General features: G+C 42.7%; 1 protein-coding gene across 31 annotated transcripts in view; it reads left to right on the forward strand.

Moving 5' to 3' along the window:
• Nucleotides 1-565: 565 nt before the first annotated feature.
• Nucleotides 566-22,000, forward strand: part of MYCBP2 (MYC binding protein 2) — a 200,234-nt gene continuing 178,799 nt past the window's right edge. For all 31 annotated transcript variants that reach the window (XM_074563476.1, XM_074563495.1, XM_074563530.1 and 28 more), the window contains exon 1: nt 566-1,313. In XM_074563476.1, coding sequence (XP_074419577.1) covers nt 1,027-1,313 — 287 coding nt within the window. In that variant the 5' untranslated portion in view covers nt 566-1,026. The remainder of the gene's footprint in view (nt 1,314-22,000) is intronic.

Consider the following 22,000-nt stretch of genomic DNA (forward strand, 5'->3'; position numbering starts at 1 on the left):
GCTCAAGTTGAGCCTCTTGTCCACCAACACCCCCAAGTCCTTCTTCTCAGGGCTGCTCTCAAGCCATTCTGCCCCCAGCCTGTGTTTGTGCTTGGGATTGCCCTGACCCAGGTGCAGGACCTTGCACTTGGCCTGGCTGAACCTCATGAGGTTTGCATGGGCCCACCTCTTGAACTTGTCCAGGTCCCTCTGGATGGCATCCAGCATGCCAGCTGCCACCACTCAGCTTGGTGGCATAGGCAAGCTTGCTGAGGGTGCGCTCAATCCCGCTGTCCGTGTCGCCCACAAAGGTGTTAAACGGTACCGCTCCCTGAGGAACGCCACTCCTCACCTAAATAAAGCATACCAGACAGACAGACACCCACCCTCAACAGTGTATAGGCGAGGACCTACAGGCCCGCAAAGTCGGGGTACGACCCTAGGGCCTTCCGCGGGCCCCGCCGGCTCAGGGCAGCAGGTGCGGGCCCCGCTCGGCCCCGGATTTCCCGGGGGGGTGGGGGGAAGGGGGGAAGAGGCGGGACCGGTCGGCGCATGCGCCTGGCGGCCGGGCTGGCGGCGGGAGGGAGGCGGGGCCGGGGCGGCTGCGCGGAGCGAGGGCGGTGGCGCCGCCGCCGCCGCTGAGGAGAAACTCCGGAGGGGGAGCGGCAGCCGCCGGCCCCCAGCCCCTGTTAGCGGGAAGAGGGGAGCGAAGCGGCCAGGCCACCCCCTCACCTACCCCTCATACCCCGCCCCATCCCGGAGGCTACACGGTCCCGCCCAGAGCGCGGCGGCCGGCGCTGCGCCCAGCGGCGGAGGGCGAGGGGCGGGCGGGCAGCTGGGGGCCCCGAGGCGCCGCTTGAGGGGAGAAGAGGGGTGTTCCCGCACCCCCCAGCCCCGGCCCGGGTGGATGAGCGGCCTCCGTGGAGGCGGCGGCGGCTTTTGCGGCCTCTCCATGGCTGGGCCCCGGCGGTGAAGGCAGCGGGAGCCGCCTGTGTCCGCGTCGCGCCGGGAGGCAGCGCAGCCACCAGGGGGCGGGCGGGGAGGGGGATGAGCGCCGCAGCCGCCGCCTCCTCTGCGGGAGCCGCCGTCGCCGCCTGCACCGGGGCCGAGGGTGGCTTCTTCTTTCCTAGCGGCTCCGGTCCGGCGGGGCCCATGGGGCCCGAAGAGGGCTCAGCCGGTGGGCTGGGAGGCCTGCCCGGCGCCCTGGCGCCGCCGTCGCTGGGCTGCCGGAGCCGCTACCAGCTGCTGCTCTCCGGGAAGGCCCTGGCCGACAGATACCGGAAGATTTATACGGCGGCGCTGAGCGACCGGGAGCTGGGGAGCCACCCGGGCAGGTAACGAGCACCGAGCCTCCTCCCTCCCGGGACAGACGGTCAGCCACCCCCTCCCATCGCCGGCTGGGAGCGGCCCTTCCCCCGGCGGCTCCTTGTCACCCCCGGGCCCCGTGTGGTGCACCTTCCTCCCGGCGGCGGCACGCTTCTCCTCCGCCGGCCGCCGCCCTCCCCATCCTCGACCCCCTTGTCGGGCAGCCCGGTTGCCCCCCGCCACCTCCGTCGTGTGCCCTTCCCCCCCACCCCGAGGGACGGAGGGGGCGGTGATGTAACCCGGCGGCCGCCCAGGTGCCGCCCGGGCCCTGCCGCTGAGCTTGGCCGGCGTTACCGTGCAGATGGCGCTGCCACCTCCCCTTCCCGGGGAGCTGGTGGGGGGGAGTTACCTGTCCCCGCTCCCCTCCCCCAGCGCGGGGGCCGGGGGCTCCGGCACGCCCTTGCGGCGGAGGGGAGAGGGGTTTCCTCACGCCCTTGCGGCGGGGGATTGGAGGGGTTTCCTCACGGTGTCCATGTTTGAGACGTCGGGCGGACCTGGCTCCGGCCGGGGCCTGTCGTGCCGCCGAAAGGAGCAGAGAACCCCCCGTGGTCTCGGCTGGGGGCACCCACGGGTGCCCAGCGAGCGAAGGCCCCCGCTGCCTTGCCGCCTTGTCGGAGCAGCCTTTTAGCTGCCCTGCCTTATTTTTTTCCCTTCCGCCTTCGGTAATCGCCTTGTCGGCGGCCTCGGTGTCTGCAGGGGGCTGCGCCCTAGGCAGCGGTTTCCAGGGGGAGTCGGGGAGGGGTTGGGGGTGGGGTGGTGCGGGCGGTTCCTGAGCCCCCAGTTCCCGGAGGAAGGATGGTGCCCCTCGGGGCTACCTTTCCCGAGGCCGGTCCTGCCTAGCCGGCTCTCGGCCTGGGCAGGGTGCCTGTTGCTCCTGCCGCTTGTCGCCCTGGGGTGCCTCGCCGCCCGCCCTCCCTCCCTCCCCCTCGAGCCCGGGTGTCCGCAGGCCGTCTGATAGACGGGGCGGAGGGCGGCGATGAGGGGCGGCGGGTGTCGGGCATTACCCCCCGCCCCGGCCCTGACGGACCCTCCCGGGGCGGCGGAGGCGAGGGCGCAGTGTCCGGCCGGAGTCCCGGTGTGAGTGGGGCGAGGGGCGGGCTCCCGCCGTGGTTCCCCGGGCTGTCCCCATTGTTTCCCTCCGGAGGTGGCCGAGGATGGGGATGACAAGAAAGCGGCACCTTTCCCGTGTTTCTCAGCCTTAATCTGCGGTGTGGGTGGCCCAGTCGTGAGGAGAGCTTTGAGTCACCCTTGTTTTAAGTTGGTGAACGGTTGTAAAGCACTGGGTGGTTGGCTACTTCGGTTTGGGTGGTGGTTTTTCTTTTTTTCAGTCTGACTGGGAGCAGCAGGGCATGTTTCCCTCCACAGACAGGCTGCGCCTAGGAGTGGTATAAACGTAAGAAACTATAAGAATAACATAACTTTCCCAATTTGCTGATGGGAAGTGCTGGAAATGTGGACTGTTAGACCTGGCATTTGACACCTTTGCAATTATTGAGTTATTTTCATATGGCAAGGAAACTATAGTTCCTTTTATCCCCCCACATAGGCCTGTGAGAGTTGGTTTTTTTTACCCCATATATTCCTTAGTTCAGTGCTCATGCTTTTTCCTTTAAATCTTCTCTTCCTACTTCTGAGCTTTTTATCCTGGGACTGCAAGTGCTAAGGGTAAGGAAACTACTAAATGTAAGGAAATCAGCTGTGGGATTGCTCCATGGTGTTTGGATACTTGCCTGAATTTTGCCTTAACGTGTCTGTATTTTTTTAAAGCTGTAGTTTTGAATTCGTTGTGGCCTCCACGTTTTTTTTGTTTTAGCGTAAGTCAGCTGGTATCTCTTGTACTTACTACTGCAGAAAATACTAGCCTTAGGTGAGTGTAAACAATGGGGTTTTTAAATTTACATTCTTAAAATAACTACATTTAATTCCAAGATACCAGAGATTGCATTCTTTTGTGTTCTATTTCTTGTTAGCAGATCCTTATGAGAATGCCAGTTAAAAGAAACAGTGACATTTGCAGTTACTGGGTGTCTTTATTCTTAAAGGCTAGATTTAGTCAGATATCTGGGCTAGATGGTGTCATCTTAGAGCAAATCAAATAAGGCAGTGCAGAGGAAACAGGTTATATTAGGCTATTGGCAAGTAAATGACAGCTAGTTAACACTGATGAGTACAGCCAATGTGTATAGTAGGACTTTTGAGAGGAGGAATATTTAATAATCGGCTAGTTGCCCGCTATCTCTTTGTATTCATCTCCAACATCTTGTGTATCAGACTGATGGTAGCCAAGGTACCGCTCATCATCTCCATCCTTTATCCATACTATTGTTAAAATAGTCCAGTTTAAGGTTTGAGAACATCAGCCACCTGGTAGTCTTAAACAGAAATGGTCAAAAATGCTTTTTCACAAAAAAGGTAACAATCCAAAACGTTTTCTAAAGAGGTGCTTTGAAGTAATTTGTGACTGCATCTAGTTGCTACAGTAGTTAACAGTGCCAGATAAATTAATTGGAAGTTAAGATAACATAGCTTATAACAAGAGTCTTAACTTGATTTTTATCTGTGTGGAAAATCTGAAGCCTTTTAATCTGCCAATAAGAGTGTTTGTGACAAGAAAAATATCTTGGAGTACCTTAAAAAGACTAAATAAATTGGCTTTTGAACATTAATAAAATTCTTTCTGTGCTCCGAGAAGGATAATTTGAAGAATGATAGTGCAACCTGCGTGCAATATGGCGATGTAGAATTTTTGCTTGAACTCTACAAAATTGTATGCTGCACTTCACATGGTGTGACCAGCTCCTGCCTCAGTGAGTGCTTTTATTCCAAACCTGAACTTTAATGTTTATGAAGAACTAGAAAGCAGCATGAAAATACTTGTGTGTAGACATGGAAACTAAACATTGTGGAGATTATCTGAAAGTCACAAGTAAGATTAACTTCATATTTGCAAGGTGTTTGTGCTGGTTGTTATCTGAAAGTGATGAATGTCACGTGTTGAGTAGGATGCAGTAATTGGCTTTGAAACAGAACTAGCAGTGCTTTGCATTTCCTCACGTGATACTGGCTGCGGTGTCATGAACACTTTGGTCTCCAAAGGAGAAGGTTCGGTCGCTGTGCTTGTTCCCCCTGCCACGTTGACATAATTATTTATATAGTCTCTTGCAGTAACATATTAGAGACTCGCTCTGGGTTAAAATTAACTTGGCAAAAATGGTTTGTTGTAATCCAGACTAATTCCCCGATCTGGCTCACCTTGTAGTTGTGCTTGTGACAGCATGAGGTGAAGGTTTGCACAAAGATCTCTGGACAGAGCAGCAGGAGCAGAGAAACTGCTGGTTTTGTCACTAGTGCCAGCCTAATAATTTTATGAAAGAAAAAAGTATCTGATGCTGCAACTTAATGTACAACCATCTTTGCTCACATAATAATGTTAAGAATCAGTTACGGTACTGCTAGCAGTGGGAAACTTACTTGGCAAGTCAAGATGGGTTGGAAGATAAATCTACTCTGTGCTTAATTTGTAGTCTCTGCTTTGTGGCTACTGAAATACATGACAATGTGTAGTAATGGCACAATGTCTAATGTAGCCATGAAAGTCTGTAAAACACTAGTAGGAAGCATGAGCCTCTTCAGAGGGCAAATAAAAACTTCATGTTGAGTGTTGTTCCATAAGCTCGGTTCTGAGTGGATGAAACTGGAAGTCTGCTCTCTGTTACTGAAGTAATGTAAGTTGTTAACTGCTTTCAGTGCTGAAGCTTTGTATGTGCAAAGTAAGGTAGTTTAAAAGTATTTCTAATTTTTCACATTTTTGCTGTCTTCAGTTACATGGTTTTTCTGTTGTATAACTTAATTCTAGCACACATCCCTATCCAGCTGAATTGCTGCTGTTATCTCTTGTGCGTCTCAGGGTTTTCCCTAAACTGTCAGTCCCTTTACTCTTTGTGTTTTTTTTTTTTTTTTTTAACCTATGTATGTACTACCAGAAGTATCAGATAGGCTCAGTGTGTTCTTTGAGGCTGTTTGTCAAATATGGGTAGATATACAAATTTGTGATGGCTTTAGTGTGTCCCGTTTTGTAATGAAAATGTTCACTACGTAATTTTGACTAACTTGAAATTTTAGTATTACAATGACAATGTACTTTAAAATGGCAGTAATTTCATACTCATGTCAAATTGTCTTTCGTGTTTTGCAGTTTATCAACTGATGTTTACCAAAAAGTTCATAATATCTTTTTTGTGTGTGGGTGTGTCTGTAGGACATTAACTCAGCAACAGTAAAAGTAACATCATTCAGATCCAAGAATAATTTCTGAATAGGTTCTTCTTCTTTGGTTCCATTTGCACTTTAAATTACTTGTGAGGTCTGTGTCTGGATTTCTGTAGTGACATTAGGTATCAGAGATGCAGCAGTATGTACTGAATGATATTCAATATTGAAAATTTCTTGTTTTGTACTAAAGGGAGACACCTTACTGAGCTTGTCAGGTGCTTCATTTATTCGCTGCATAAAGTTCAGTAGAAACATTCTATCCATTAGTTTAAAAACATTAATCATTTGAAAATGCAAATACTTTCTGGGGGTTACTTTTTTTGTTCATTATTTTGTAGATAAAATTGCCTCTTTTTACTTGGATCCTTCAGAGGAAAAAACCTTCTGTTTGTATGGTGGGGACAAAATGTCCAAACAAATCTAATATTGTGAAGTGGCTTGACTGAGATCAAGGAAAACTTCAGTGATGACTGGAATGTGAGATTGCTACTATTAACCAGAAATCAGATGGCTGGCTTTTTTTATCCATTTTGTCTGAAGAAGAGGCAGTCGACTTTCTTTCATTTTATGGTGATTCTTTCTATTGGATGATAAAAGAAATTTTTGGGAGTAGGCCAGCTCATCCACACTCATAGCTGTAAATGATACGTTATCTGGGCAAAGTTGATCATTAGGTTAGTCTTCAGGCTTTTCAAAGTTGACACAAAGTCTTCCCATATGCCCCTTCTTATGTAATAATAAGTAATAATAATAAGTAATGCAATGCTTATTTGGCCCTTTGATGTTTTAAGTATATATTTTTCAAAACTTCTTGGTGAAACACCACTGAAACACTTCACCCCTTTGCACTGCCAAATTACTCAAGAATTCGTAGAAACCACGTTTAGTAAATTTAGATATGTGAAATTTGAGTTAATTTGATTGTCGGTACACCGGAATGCCTTAATTTCTTCAGATCTAAAACCTTTACAAAAGCTGTAAGTTGCTTTTTGTTTGGGACTTGATGCTTTTAACAACTGAAATTATAATTGCAAAGTTTGGAACCATTCATTTGATTGAAAAAATAAAGGTTATACATAAAGACTAATAAAATGATAGTGGTGTTTCTTGTGAAATATTATGCATTCCATATTACATTTTCATGCTTATTCCTGTGAAAAGACTTGCTCTATAAATCCCTGCCAACTGAAGTCCCATCCCGTCCCTTCCCATCCCTTCCCAAAAAAAAGGCTTAAGTCCTGTGTAAACTGAAAATTTTATTTAATTGGAAAATTGATGTGCTGTTAAGTCTTGCATTAAGCTAACCTGTGTGTTAGAAAAGCTATTAAGAGTTGCTGTCAGCTGTAGGCTTTTTAGCTGTAATATAATAATGTTCTAATACTAGATTATGCTATTGGTTAATAGGTTAACTAAAACTGTGTGGTTTTACTTGTCTTTTTCACCTTATATTCTGATAAGGAAAACAGTTTTACATAGTAGTTCTTTTAAAAGTACTATAGCAGTTGCTTAGTCTAACAGTGTTTGTATTTGTGCAGTGCTAGCGTAGAAAACATAATAATGGAAGCTGGAAAGAAGCTAATAGTAATGTTATGTTGAGCAGCTTAGGATATTTATTTTATGTATATATATAAAAAAATAATGTATCCTAATTTATATAAAAGATTTGAAAAATTAAAAAACCTGGAATACATAAGAATATTCAGGTTTTGTGGGTTGATAGAAATGCATTTCCTTTTCACAAAAATTGAGGCTCAAAGAGCCTCAGAAGTTTAGTGATGCTAAAAGGGCACCTTTTGTCTTTTGTAGTCGTGCGTCCTTCTGATTCTTGTTTTAGAAGGGAATTGTGTAGTTTGGAGAGGAATAAGTGCATGTGATAGAATCCCATTGTGCGATATTTTCTCTTTGTTTTTTTTTTTTCCCCTGTGTTGTATGTTTTAGACTACAAAATAACACTATATGAAGCCTTTTGCTTTTCAGTTAAAAGTTCAATTATAGGCCAAACTGGAATTGAACAGAAGTTACAAAAAATTGTTAAGCTATTTTTTCTTAGCTACAAGAGTGTGCTTATGTGAGAGTGTGTCAAGTAGCAGCAGCTACGGTGTTTATACTGTTAAATAGTGACATTCTGAATGTTCACCTGTGGAGATGATTGACATGTTCTCCAGTCAGTCAATTTGTTACTGCATCATTTGTATTGGGTACCTAACTGTTTAGCTGTAATATTTCAGTCATTATTGCTTATGCCTTTTTAGTGTTCATATGGTAATTGTCTCAGGAATTGACTTTTTGGTAAGGTTAGTAATAATGACAGCAGATTATCACCTTTCTTTCAATTCCCATTACCTGCTCTTGGGTTTTGACATTCCGGTAGATGCTTTTCAAACATAGGTAAGGCCTTGTGTAACTTTCCTTTATTGCTGTATTAATTCTTGATGTTTGGTGATTTCTTTATGTTGTTTACACCTTTGTGGATCTTGGCTGCTCAGCCGTGTTCCAAAATACTGTACTTAATGTGTTTTAAACTTTTACAATAATTTATCCTTTCTGAATGTCGGGTTGGGGATTACTGATGAGAATATTTGTGGGGACAAATAGGTTGTAGGTGTTGGTATCTATACAATGGCAAAATTCTTAACAATGGCAACAGGTCTGGCTCAAGTTTTAGCATTATAATTTTAGTAATTAAATCCGTGTGAGGTCATTGCATGAATTTTCGGTGGAGTGGGTCCTGGGAATAATGAAATCTCTTCCACTTCAAACCGGCAGACGTCGCCTGAATATTCTGCTGAAGTTAACAAGAATTGAGACTTTTCATATGCAAGCATAAGTAAAACTCTGAAGTTGGACATGAGAGGCATCAGCGTATTAGATTTCCAATGATTGTGGCTTATTCTGCTTAATATTTTAACCAGTGACTGATTTTTTTTTCTAATTTATTTCAAAGTAGCTACAGCTGGAAATTCTAGGAATAATCAAAGAGTTATTTTTGCTTAACTGAAATTGGACTTTGCTTCCATTTTTTTAAGGGGATGTGAGTTCTGTTGGCAATTTTCATATAAAGTCTGATTTCCTGTTCTCGGTAATCTTTAGATTTTCTAATCTGTGTGTCCTGGGATTTTTAGACCTACTGATTTGAAACCATCTGTGTATATATTCTATTTTATATTTCCTTTTATGTTGTTGGTTTGTGGTGGGTTTTTTTTATGTTCTTTTTTTTGTTTTTAAACTGAGAGGAAATGCTAGTTAAAGTTTACCCTGTCCGCTCTGGCATGCGGATGGTCTGTTAGATGGCAAATATAAGCAGTTAAAGTTAGTCTGGAGCTAGAGCAATTTAAGTTGTTACAGTTCCTCACTGCTAGCTATGTTAAATGTAGTAAGTGTGCTTCCTGCATACTTAACTTGATGTTGAATTTGTGCTTCTGCTATCTTAACCGTCAGTTGTGGGGGTTTGGTTTTGGTTTTCCTCCCATATTATGATCTTCCTCCTGGCCAAAATGTTTCTTTAGTAAATTCTTTTCCTGACATATGACTAGATATGTTTCACCAAAGCCATAATTTAAAGACTATTTATGCCTTTATAGGAAACACACATGACATATCAGTAATAGTCTTTGGTACTGAAGTACTTCATGCAAATTGTTTTCCACATCCTCTGTTTACTTTGGAAACTTGATCCCTTTCAGTGTCTCTTAAATACGTGGTTGCATTTTTGTCTTTGTCTTTCTTACCTTGCTTGCCATAAACACCGCTTCACACTGAGGTGCTGATTGGAATAGTAGTATTGTAATTAACTAAAGTTTTTATATTGTAAATATAGTTTTTTGCAGCTAATCTTTCCCTGTGATCTTTCACAGCCAATTCCTAACACTGTGCCCCTCCAAAGGCTGAATACTACAAATTGGCGGAGGAGAATGGGTTCCTTGTGCCATAAGTGGCTACACTAAGGTGTATGGTTTTTGTACATTTAGATTGAATGTTTCATATATTATGAAGCATATTAATATGCTTTTTTCTTTAGTAACAATTAACTTCATAGTAAATAGCATGTTATAGCTCACTGTCTCTCTTCAGACTTGATGAATGTGTTGATGGACTTTTTATTGGTATAACTGAACGGTACTTCGTTCTTTGCATGTAGTATATCTATGACTACTTTGGCCTGAAAATACTGTGAGGATTTTTCTTTTCTTTTGTTATGAACTTAATAATTCTAAATCTATACCAGTTGTATGCCTTAGAAAAGAAACATAAATTCAGCTTCCTTGGGCCCACATAAAACTGGAGCCCTGTGGTTAGATTAGTGCCATTCCTTATTTTCATTTTCTTCCCTTAACTTTCCTTGACTTGTGTTCCCAAGCATAATTGTCTATTTGAACTGAGGTTTTTAGACTCTTGGAAAATACTTTATGGATTCCATGAAAGGGTGTTCTGGTTTAACCCGAGCAGGCAGTTAAGCACCACACAGCTGCTCACCCACCCTGCAGTGGGATGGGGTAGATGGTTGGAGGGATAAAAATGTGAGATCTCGCAGACTGTTTAATAGGTAAAGCAAAAGCTGTGTGCACAAAGAAAGCAAAATAAGGAACTAGTTCACTACTTCCCATCATCAGGCCGATGTTTAGCCATCTCCAGGAAGGCAGGACTGCATCGTGCATAATGGTTACTTGGGAGAACAAGGCCCATCAACTGTGAATGTTCCCTCCTTCTTTCCTGCAGTTTTTGTTGTTGAGAATGACATCATAAGGCATGGGATATCCCCTTGGTGAGTTGGGGTCAGCTGTCCCAGCTGTGTCCCCTCCCAACTCCTTGTGCACCCCCAGCCTATTCTTGGGGTGATGTGAGAAAAAGAAAAGGTCTTGTTGTAAGCACTGTTCAGCAACACCTAGAGCATACGTGTGTTATGAACACTGTTTCCATCACAAATCCAAAGCATATAAGCTACTCTGAATAAAATTAACTTTATCCTAGCCAAAGACAATAAAAAGAGAAAGTAAGATAAGGTCAAAAAGTATAAGCCTGTTGTTCGTAGTTTAAGTTCATTAGAATAATTTAAACTGCTACTGAAAAATTTTATAAGTTTGCAAATGAAAATAGTTGGAAGCCTCTTCTCTAACTTACGCTGTGCTGCCATAGGATTTAGATTATTTTGGTCATGATCTCTGTCAGTCTGGAAAAATGTCTAGCCAAGTGTTATAACTTTAAGAGGGTTAACTCTTTGTTTTCTTTCTCCAGTGTTCTCCTTGTTGCAGCTGATTGATAACATCACTCATCTTTTTCTATTGCTGAGCCTTTAAGCCAGCAACTGTCTTTACACAGACCTGTAGCCAGTCATTTACATTACATTGAGATGAGCTTGTTCTTGAATAAGTACCTTACTCTCCTGTTTGTGTGATTTCAGCCTCTTCTTTCTTATTTTGATTATTTCACCATAAGTTACGTGTATTGCTACTTATGACTCACCTCTTATTTGGTTTTACCTTTCCTTTCTCTCCCACAAGCCAATGCATTATTCTAACAGATGTGCTCATATGTTTTCATTAAGCTTGTATGTTTTCAGAGTAGTCATGTGTCTATTCTATTTCTATTCAATCAATTGTCTATCCCATTTTATTTCTAGAATATACTGTTATACAAGGTAGATCATTGACAGCTGTAAACTGGTGAGTTTTCAGGTTGTTTGCATTAGGTGGGTGCATCTTCTGCTATTCAGTGAACACAATGTAGAATTTATTTGGTTTACTTGCGGTAGTAATCACTCTAAGGATGTTATACTGTTATTAACCACTGGGAATGTGCTTTTTCTTAATCAGTACAGTTCTTCCTGAACTTCATGGAGCATCTTCCCTAAAATAAAATTCTGCTGGTATGATTCTAGCAAGATAGCTTTGTATACACTTTCGTTTTGGTAGTTGCGTTTAGATAGGAAAGTGGCCAAAAGTGCAGATATTGTCATCTTTGCTATGGTTGAATGACTTTTTTTATAAAAAAAAAATAATAGAGTCATAAAAATATTTGTTAAGGGCAGGAGATAGATAAATACTTCCCTCTGCACAACTTGAGGTAGAATATTTTCCTTGCATGTGTTCTTACAGATCTAATTTCATAGATAACATTGTAGCAAATAAAGAAAAATCAGATGATTACAGAAAAGAAACTCTAACTGTCAGTGGTTGTACTGAGAGACCCTTCTGTTTGTGTGGAGAACGCTTTGTAGGGGTGCTTTCTTATATATTCTCTTTGTTTATATGAGATAGATTTATGCCATTATAGAGGCCTCTTCAGTTATAAAAGGGATCCAGATACTGTTTTGTACTTTTGCACTTTTTTGTGTTTAAATGAAAATCAGATAAAAAAACCAAACGAGCTAGTTGTTTAAAAAGTTAATGTCATAGGAAAGATGATATATGTTAATGTCACAGGCTTGAAAAATAGTTCTGAGTCGTGGAACTGAAGTAACAATTAAAACGATGTGAAATTTCAGCACGCAAACAGTAGCACATTGAAGTCCTAACTGAACAGTCAAGCAGCAAGATGGCCTTTTTCTTTTGGATCAGTGTGTGCAGGGAGGAGTTCCAGACCATAGTAAAGTGGCTGTTAGTCTTACCCATCTTCCAGATGTTTGGTGTCTTAACTGTATGAAGCTCTGTATTCCTCCCCAGGCAGTGTTCTCTCACATCCATCAGTCTCCTTTTGTTTTGAGTTTTCTTAACCTTTTCTTTTCAGCTGCCTTAGAAGCCCAGTGTAGCCTGTCCTACTAGTCAGCTTCTGTTTTCACAGAATCTTCAGAGTTGGAAGGGACCTCTAGAGATCATCTAGTCCAATTCCTCTGCTAAAGCAGGATTACCTAGAGCACATTACTCAGGACTGCATCCAGGCGGGTCTTGAACGTCTCCAGAGAAGGGAACTCTACAACCTCCCTGGGCAGCCTGTTCCAGTGCTCTGTCACCCTCACGGTAAAGAAGTTTTTCTGTGTATTTGAACGGAACTTCCTATGTTCCAACGTGTGCCAGTTGCCCCTCGTCCTGTCACTGGGAACCATTGAAAAGAGCCTGTCACCATCCTCCTTCAACCCACCCTTTAGATACTTGTATGCCATAATAAGGTCTCCCCTCAGCCTTTTCTTCTCCAGGCTTAAGAGTCCCAGCTCTTTCAGCCTTTCCTCATAAGGGAGATGCTCCAGTCCCTCAATCGTCTTAGTTGCCCCTCGCTGGACTCGCTCCAGCAGTTCTCTGTCCCTCTTGAAGTGGGGAGCCCAAAACTGGACACAGTATTCCAGTTGTGGCCTCACCACTGCAGAGTAGAGGGGGAGAATGACCTCCTTCGACCTACTGGCCACACTCTTTCGTATGCAGCCCGGGATTCCATTGGCCTTTTTGGCAACAAGGGCACATTGTTGGCTCATGGATAATTTACTGTCTACTTTTCCTCTAAGCCCATCTTAATTGGATTGCGGTTGATGTTCCTTACCCTGATTTACGGATTTAGGTGACAGGATTTTAATGATTTTTCCATTTGTAGATATAGTGCTTAAGCCCTGACTTTCCTTTTATATTGGCATGGATGAAAATTCACATCAGAATGCTTGATTAATAATGCAAAGAAGATAGCGTATAAGCTGGTAATAGTTTGGAGGGCATACGCACGGCTGTTAGAATGACAGTTGAGGTATTGTCCACCTTACTAAAAATCGGAGTTCCTCAAGTGTTAGGTGTTAGGCTTGCTAAATGAAGATGATAGCAATAATTTTAAATATTTGAGGTCATCTGAGGATACTATTGTAATTGACAATGAAAAAATACCAAACTTATTATTTGGGGGAAAAATTGATTGTCCTCTCTGAAGTTGTTTTGAGATCTGCCTATCATTCTGAGCAGTTTTCCTCTTCAATGATTCTCACTGCTGAGTTAATTAAAAAAATCTGTAGCCCTTGATGAAAAATAATAGTACTCTCAGTAGTTTTCAGTAATGGTAGGTAGCCTACAGATACCTTCAGGGCAGGGAGAGCAGTGGATGTTCTTTACCTCAACTTGAGTAAGGCTTTTGACACTATTTCCCATAGCACATCTTTGCTGACAAAGTACAGGTTAGATAAGAGAACAGCAAAGTAGATAAAGAACTGTCTGAATGTCTGAGGTTTGTGGTCAGTGACACAAAGTCCAGCTGGAGGCAAGCCATCGATAGTGTACCCTAGGAATTGATACTGGGTCCAATACTGTTTAGCATCTTCATTAATGACCTGGATGCTGGGACAGAGTGCACCCCCAGCAAGTTCGTAGGCAGTACAAAACTGGGAGGAATTGCTCATACATCCCATAGTTGTGTTACCATTCACAGGCACGTGGACAGGATGGAGAACTGGGTTGAGAGGAATCTCATGAAGTGCAACAAGGGGAAATGCAGAATCCTGTATCGGGGAGGAATAACCCCAGGGGGTCTGACCACCTGGAAGGCAGCTCTGCAGAGAATTAGGTTGGCATACTGGTGGACCACAAGCTGATGGTGAGCCAGCTTGACTGCCGTGGCAAACAATGCAGGCAACCTTCTGGACTGGTTTAGGAAGAGTGCTGCCAACAGGTTGAAGGAGGTGCTCTCTGCTCAGCACTCGTGAGGCTGCGTCTGGAGTGCTGAGTTCTGGGCTTCCTAGTACAAGAGAAAGACAGACATACTGTAGAGAGTCCAGTGCAGGGTCACAAAGGTCATTAAGGGTCTGGAGCATTTCTTCCATGAGGAAAGGCTGAGAGAGCTCCGACTGTTCACCTTGGAGAAGGCTCAGGGCAGATCTTATCAATGCAGGTGGGGAATGAAGAAGAGGGAGACAAACTCTTCTCAGTAGTGCCCATGGACAGGACAAAAGGCAATGGGCACAAATTACAAATACTGAAATTCCATCTGAACACAAACATGTCTTTACTGTAAGCATGGTCAAGCACTGGAACAGGTTGTTCAGGGAAGTTGTGAAGTCTCTATCCTTGGAGACACTCAAAATCCAACTGCGTGTGGTACTAGGCGATCTACTGTGGCTGGCCCTGCTTGAGCAGGGGGTTCACAGAATCAGTCAGAGAACTACATAATTCCAAACAATTACAGGTTGGAAGGGACTTCTGGAAGTTGTCTGGTCCCCCTTTCTGCTCAAGCAGGGTATCCTAGAGCTTGTGTCCCAGGACTGCATCCAGAAGACTTTTGAATGTCACGAAGGATGGAAACTCCACAACCACTCTGGGCAACCCTCACAGCATAAAAAGGTGTCTCAAAGAGGTCCATACTAACCTGGATGATTCCATGATTTTTTTAATTCCTAGGAAAATAGACCATGAAGAGAAGGGATCTGTATGAAGTTTACCTATATTTTCTGACAGGAGGTGTCACAGGAAGCAAATACATGGAATGCTGAACAATCAGTTTTTACAGCAAAGCTGTGTTGCAAGATGTGGTCACCATGTTACTGGAAGCATGTATTGAACCTCCGAACTATCGCTCAACAGAACTAAAGGAAATATGAGGGGAACTGAAAAGGTAGCAACAGTTGCAGTTTTAAATAAGTTAAAGCTACATATTTGTCCTAACATTGGTGTAGGAAGAGGTGCATGGTAACAAGATCTAAATGTAAGTCTTTTATTACTTAGAGTAGTTTTAAGATGCTTCAAGGTCTTTTGTGTATTAGAGCCTTCTGGGGTAGTGGGTGGTTGTTTAGTGGCAATTAGTCCCCAGTTTAGGGATATTACTCCAAAAATCCTAGCTTTCTTCTGCAACCTGTCTTCCACTTTTTTATTTTCTTGGGTTGGTTTTTTTTTTTGCTAGCAGATATCATATTCAAACTCCTAATGTATCACAACAGGCAAAAATACTGTCTGCAAGACAACTGCCATGCAAGTGAGCTACTTTGGCTGTGATTTTGCCAGAAGCAGTAACTTATTTTTCCTACCCTGCCTGCAACTGTGCAAAGAGGGAAGGGAAGGTCAAGCAACTGCTTCATGGAGGTATTTGTGATGAAATAGTTCACAGAGCAAGTGTTCCCATCAGAGTTATTCTAAAACCCAGGGATACTAACCAGTGGCTACTGAATTTGTTTGCAAAAGGTGTTTTGTCTAAAGAGTTCTGTAGATTTTGTTGCCAAGTTACAGTGAAAGGATTTAGATGAGTGTATTTATTTCTTCCAAAATGTACGTTCTTGGATTTTTTTTCTATTTCTATTTGTGATTTGTAAGGTAAAACTTTGAGTCAGTTTGTGATGGAAATATATGATGTAATATATATTCTGTATGCACATGTGAGTTTCATAAAGCTTGCTAATACCTAGTTTTGCATTACACTGAGAGAGTTTATGTGTATTTATATAGTACGTATTTGTGTGCCAGGTTTCAGTTTGTATATGTGTATTTTGGTCCCTGTCAATGATATTATGGCAAGTCCTTTTGGAAACTTGACAGGTATTGCTGTAAGTGATATGAAAAATAAAGCATTAAAAAGCTTTTGAAATTATTGTTTGTAAGCAGACCTTTTGTTTGTCAAGACAAGAACAGATTGGTGTTTTTTGTGTGGCGTTTATTTTCCTTCTTCATTTTTGCTACTGACACTGTCCATATGCGTGAAAGTGTGTTGGATGTTTCAGTGGTAGAAAGAGTGATTAGCTGTGGCTACTTAGTCATCAAAGGGAGGTATCTGTAAAGGCAAAAAGTAAAACGTGGAAAGCCTTAGGAAAGGTCAGTTGTAGGGTACTTTAGGGGAAACTCTAAACATGATAGCACATATGCTGGGTCCGGTTGACTCGAACCACTTTCACACTAATCGGTAGATTTGTGTTGGAGGGAGTTAAGATGGAGTAACCCGCAAGCGAGCTAAGAATTAGGAGTGAAGTGTAGATTGCACTTAGTACTTGAGCCATTTTCTAAGTATCTCTCATTTAACAGTTATAGATGTAGTTTTAAAGCACCTAAGTGACACATTCTCTATGCCAACTTTGTAGAAGGCATATAGCATTTTGATTTTGCAAAGTTATTTACTTTGTGTTGCTTTATGGGGCCTGTTGTAAGGCAGTTTCTCATTGTAGAGACTTAGGATTTTTGGCAGCTGAAGTAACAGTAGTGCAGAGATCGCACTGAAGTTGGAGAAATCAAAGGAGATTTTCAGTGGAAGGACCCTTAATGCTTAGCTAAATATGGGAGGTTTTGTACATGGAGGCTCTTAAGAGAAATAGTTGCTTTCAAGTGGAATTAAGGCTGATGAAGATTGTACCTTCAGTAAATGCGAGGGCGTACCAAAATAGAGAGTATGAAAGACAAGCAGCAACTTTGATATGTTTTACAACAATATTCAGTGTTTGCATTTTGTCACTGGTATCTCTTTATCTCCTTGCCAACATCCAAACTCCACATATTTTTCTTGCTGTTTCATTCCCTGGTCATAAAACATTTTTTACGCTTATTTATTGATTAGTCCACTAAAGCTCTGCCCACTTTGTTTTGTTTCATATCATTGTCAACTCCCTCACCTGAGCCGTTGCTTGTTTGTCCCGAACTTTTATTGAACTTTCTCTTCGCGTTTGTTTTTACTTTGGCTGTATGTTTGCCAGATGCTTTTCAGTTGTTAACAGCAAGTCTGGATGTGCTGTAAAATAAAATTAAAAAGCACCTTATTTATTGCAATAAGGTAGGAAATATGGTTGCACAACTTTGAGATCTCTTCAGATCTTCTGATCAGCTTTGAGAACCTTTTTTCTTTATTATTCCCCTTCCTATATTTTGAAGCCCTTATAGTTGAACTTGTGTAGCAACAAGACAGTGAATAGTAAGTTTCCTGCTGACAAGTGTACTGGTATTTATCAGCTGTGGTTCTCCGTTATTGTATTTGATATTAAGATGCCTTGAAGCTAGATTACAAATTAACAGCTGTTTCGGAGTGCTTTGGAGGATGGAGTAAATGGCATGGGAGATAGGGAAGCCCAGCAGAGGCAGTGATTCCTTTAATGTCTCTCCATAACGGCTCTGCCCTTCATCTGTGTGATCACATCAGATAGATTATCTGCTTACAGAAGCTAAGGAAAAAAGAAAAAAATCTTAAAATGCACGTTGTTGTAGTTCATCAGAAGAGTACCTCCATGGCTGAAAACTCTGATGCAGATCTGATAGAAAAAGTAGCTCTGCTATTTGTTAGAACAAATATCAATCAGTGATGAAGGCACAGATAGAGAAAGAACAGGCTAGAAAGTAGTTAGGTATTTTCACAATTACAATGAAATTCCCCCTTACAGTGGTTGGAAAAGCTGGCTGAGGCAATTTCAGAGCTATTGAGAATTACCTTGGAGAATTCATAGAAGATATATAAGGTTCTAGAAGACTAGTATAAAGCAAGTTGGTAAACAGTGCCTCACTGAAAAATGGATAAGGAAGGACTCGAAGTACTCTACGACGGTTTCTGTTGACTAGATTTCTAAAAGTACTGGAAAAATTATATAAATGAAGGTGATAAATTAGACACAAAATGCGTTTATGGTGAGCCCTGTCTGGAAAATTTAATATTTAGCCACTATTAAGTTGTCTAAAAGTAATTTTTAAAAAAAATTGGAAAAATAACTTTAAAATATGGGAAATAATTATGGATAATACGGAAAACAATTAGTATTTCACCAAAAGAGATCTTGATTTCAAATGCTAAGCTTGTTCTAAAATCGGGTGATGATTGAGTTTGGACCCAGTGCCATTGTAGTGTGTTCTTCAACTCAGAGCTTGCTCTGAACTGAACCAGACGTTAGAGTATCTCGTTACAGCAGATCAATTATGAGTATACCAGAGCTCTAAGTGGGCCTGCACCAAGAAGCATGTGCTGACCTTTAAGGAGATGCAAGTGAGAAAAGCTTCTGTTGCCCCTGTCATCTCATTGGCTGGACTGTAGCCTTCCTCAAGAGGAATTTTTGGGTGTGTTGCCTTCCACCTGTCAATTTGGCCACCCAATGCAAGGTGGGTTTAAAACTACCCAGAAGACCAGCCTGGAGAGGTGGTGGGGAATGGCTGGCTGTCAAGGGGGAAGCATGTGAGAAGAGGTAGGTGGTAGCACTTGTTCTGCATCTGGATCTGTCCTAGGTCCTGAACTGATCAGTGTCGTCACTGACGTTTCAGCGTTGGAATTGAGATAGTAGGTGCAAAAGCTCATAGAGAACGCAAAGCTGGGAAACATTACAGGTATACTGAAAGTAATAACCTCAACAAATGCTTAGCATCAAGAAAAAAAAATAGTCTGTAAGCACAAATTTAGAAATGACAGTGAATAAAAGGTTAGGTAGAAGTTCCTCATGACAGGTTCTACACATTGTATAGAATTATAAAGTGAATGTGATTCATCAGTGTCGTGCTGTTGGAGTGTTTCTCCCTGTTTTTTTTCTTGGTTCCCCCCCCCCCCCCCCCCCCCCCCTCAAAATGCATGAGAGATTCTTTTGTGTAGGATACCTGAAGCAATTCTTGACCATTTCTTTGCACTTCAGGACTCCGGGACTTATTTTGTCTCTTTCTTTTTTTTTTTTTTTTTTTGGTTTTGTTGTTTTCTCAACGAGAAGGACTAGTTGCAAGTATGAAAGAAGAGTGAAATTAGATGTCTTGTGGTTTAGGCTGAAGGAACTGAGACTGCTTAATTGACAGATGACTTATTTCTACTCAGACTTTAAATAAATTCAAGCTAGCCATGGAAGAAGAGGAAAATGATTTTTCTACAATAAAGACATAAAAAAAAAAAATTATTTAATTGTCATAATGACAATTTGGAAAAGACCTCACAAAGAGCTAGCTTTCTAGTAGGAGTACTTAAGACATGGTGGAAATGTGATTGTTGGCAGTGTGTAATATCTCCACAGGGAAAACAGCTGCGAAGAATGAAGTGAAATTTGACTATTCCCGTGCTGGATCAGAGAATGGGAAGACTGACCTTTTGGGGTCCTCTGCAGACACTGTTTTCAGTGATTCTAGAGTACCTTCCATTTGTCGAACTGTATTTTTAGATTGTCTGGGGACGTGCACAAGTTTTCTGTACTGGAGTTTGGAAAAGTCTTGTTAAAGATTCTGTATATGGTGTCCACATTGATTCATCTGCACAGAGAAATGCTTGATTGTTGCATGTAAGCATGTTTTTTCTCATGCACTTCTTAGTATACCCTTAGGCATTGGTTATATCCAAAAAAGTGTGGATCAATTCAGCTGAGTGGCTTGTCTTAATACAGATGTATATTTTAAGTGTGGTGGAGTGGTTTTTATCCCTTGTTCTCGTGTTACCTTTGTATAGTATTGTAGGTTTGATTATGCTGACTAATTCCCATACAAGTCTGCTCTTATGCCTGAATTTGCTGTATGTTTGCTGATCCAGATGGTGAACAGATGAAAAGCTCAGTATGTCTCTACTTGGAAGTGTAATCAGAAACATGGCATGGCACCAGGAAAAATGCTAAACTCGGAATGAGAAAAAAAATCTACTCTTTCCACAATGTACAAGCAGATTTATTGTGCAGTCAAATTTTGCTTGGGTACGTAAACAAACAGTGAGGATCACAGAATAGTTGAGAATGGAAGGGACCTCTGGAGACTGTCTAGTCCAACCTTCCTGCTCAAAGAAGGATCAACCAAAGCAGGATGCTCTGGATGTTGTCCAGTAGATTTTTAATATCTTCAAGCATGGAGAATCTGTAGCCTCTCAAGGTAACCTGTTCCAGTGTTTGACCCCTCTTACAGTTCTTACATTTAAATGGAACTTCCTCTATTTCACTTTTTCCCCCCCATTATCTCTTGGCCTGTCACTGGATATTGCTCGGCAGAATCTGGCTTCATTGTCGTTACTCTCTCCCATCAGGTATTCATCCGCATTGGGAAAATTCCCCCTCTGCCCTATTTTCTCTTTTCCCAGCTAAACAATCTGTGCTTGCTCAGTTTCTCCTCATGTGACAGATGATCCCTCCAGTCCCTTAAGCGTCTTAGTGGCCCTTCTCAGGACTCACTCTAGTAAGTGAGTCTCTCCTACTGAGGAGCCCAGAACTGGTCACGGTACTCCAGAGGTGATGTTGCTAGGGCTGTGTAGAGTGTAAGAGCTAACTCCTTCGACTTGCTGGCAATGCTTTGTGTGCCTTCTTTGCTTCAGGGGCAGTGTTGCTGGCTTATGTTCAATATGTCTACCATGAGGACTCATAGGTCTTTTTCTCTAAAGCTACTTTCCAGTCAGTTGGTTGACAGTGTTACAGGTGCCTGAGGTTATTCATCCCCAGATGCAGGACTTTGCATTTCCCTTTGTTAAACTTCATGAGATTACTGATGGCCCATTTCTTCAGTCTGTTGAGGTCCCTCTGAATGGTGGCACAACCCTCTGGTTTATAAACCACTCCAAGTTTTGTACTGTCTGCAAACTGGCTTGAAGGTGCCCTCTGTCCCATGATTCACAACTCTGATCCTAGCAATTTGGCCCATTTCCAGTCCACATTTATTTAGCTTGTATGTCATCGGTCTGTGTATGGGGATGTTGTGAATGACAGTGTCAAAAGCCTTTACTAAAAGTTTAAATAAATGAAGTCCACTGCTCTTCATTCATGCAGTAAGCCAGCCTTCTCATTGCAGAAGGCTACCAGGTTGATCAAGCTTGATTTCCTCTTCATAAATTCAAGCTGACTGCTTGCTATCACCATCTTGTCCATTGTATGTTTGGATCCCTCTTGCCCTTCTTGAAGATAGGAGTGGCATTTGTTTTCTTCCAGTTCTCAGGAACCTATGCTAATTGCTGTGACCTTTGAAAGGCTGAGAGTGGCCTTGCAGTATCATCAGACACTTCCCTCAGCACTTGTGGGCACATTCTGTCAGGACCCACTGACTTATTTAAATGTTCTGTGACCTGAACATCCTTCACCGAGGGTAAGTTGTCATTACTCAGACTTTCCCTGTGGTCTTGGGGACATGGCATTGCTGAAGGCTAGTTTTACCAGTAAACATGTATCTGACCCGTGTCCCTTGTGAATCATCCATACACTGCAGAAACCTCCTGCATTGCTTGTGCCCTGCTGTGTTCTCTTCCAGCAGATACTGGGATTGTTAACATCCCCTAGAAGGACCAGGGCCTGTGAACGTGAGGTGTCTTGCAGGCCTCATCTACTTCTTCCTGATCGGACTGTCTGTAGCAGACACCCAAAACGATACTGATCATATTGGCCTGCTCTCTTATCCTAACCCTTAAGTTCTCAATTGGCTCACCATCAACTGTTTCATGTTCTGTCTGAATCACAAAAAAGACAAGGACAAACCAGTTGTTGTTCTGCAGCAGCTATGATAAATGTTTTGGTGAAGTTTGGATGTGGGAAGGTAAAGGAAAACCATCAAACTACATGGTAGAAAGTGAAAATTACTGTCTTTGCTGCTTTCTTTGAAGT

The sequence above is a fragment of the Larus michahellis genome, chromosome 1 (genome assembly GCF_964199755.1).
Source record: "Larus michahellis chromosome 1, bLarMic1.1, whole genome shotgun sequence".
Taxonomy (NCBI): domain Eukaryota; kingdom Metazoa; phylum Chordata; class Aves; order Charadriiformes; family Laridae; genus Larus; species Larus michahellis.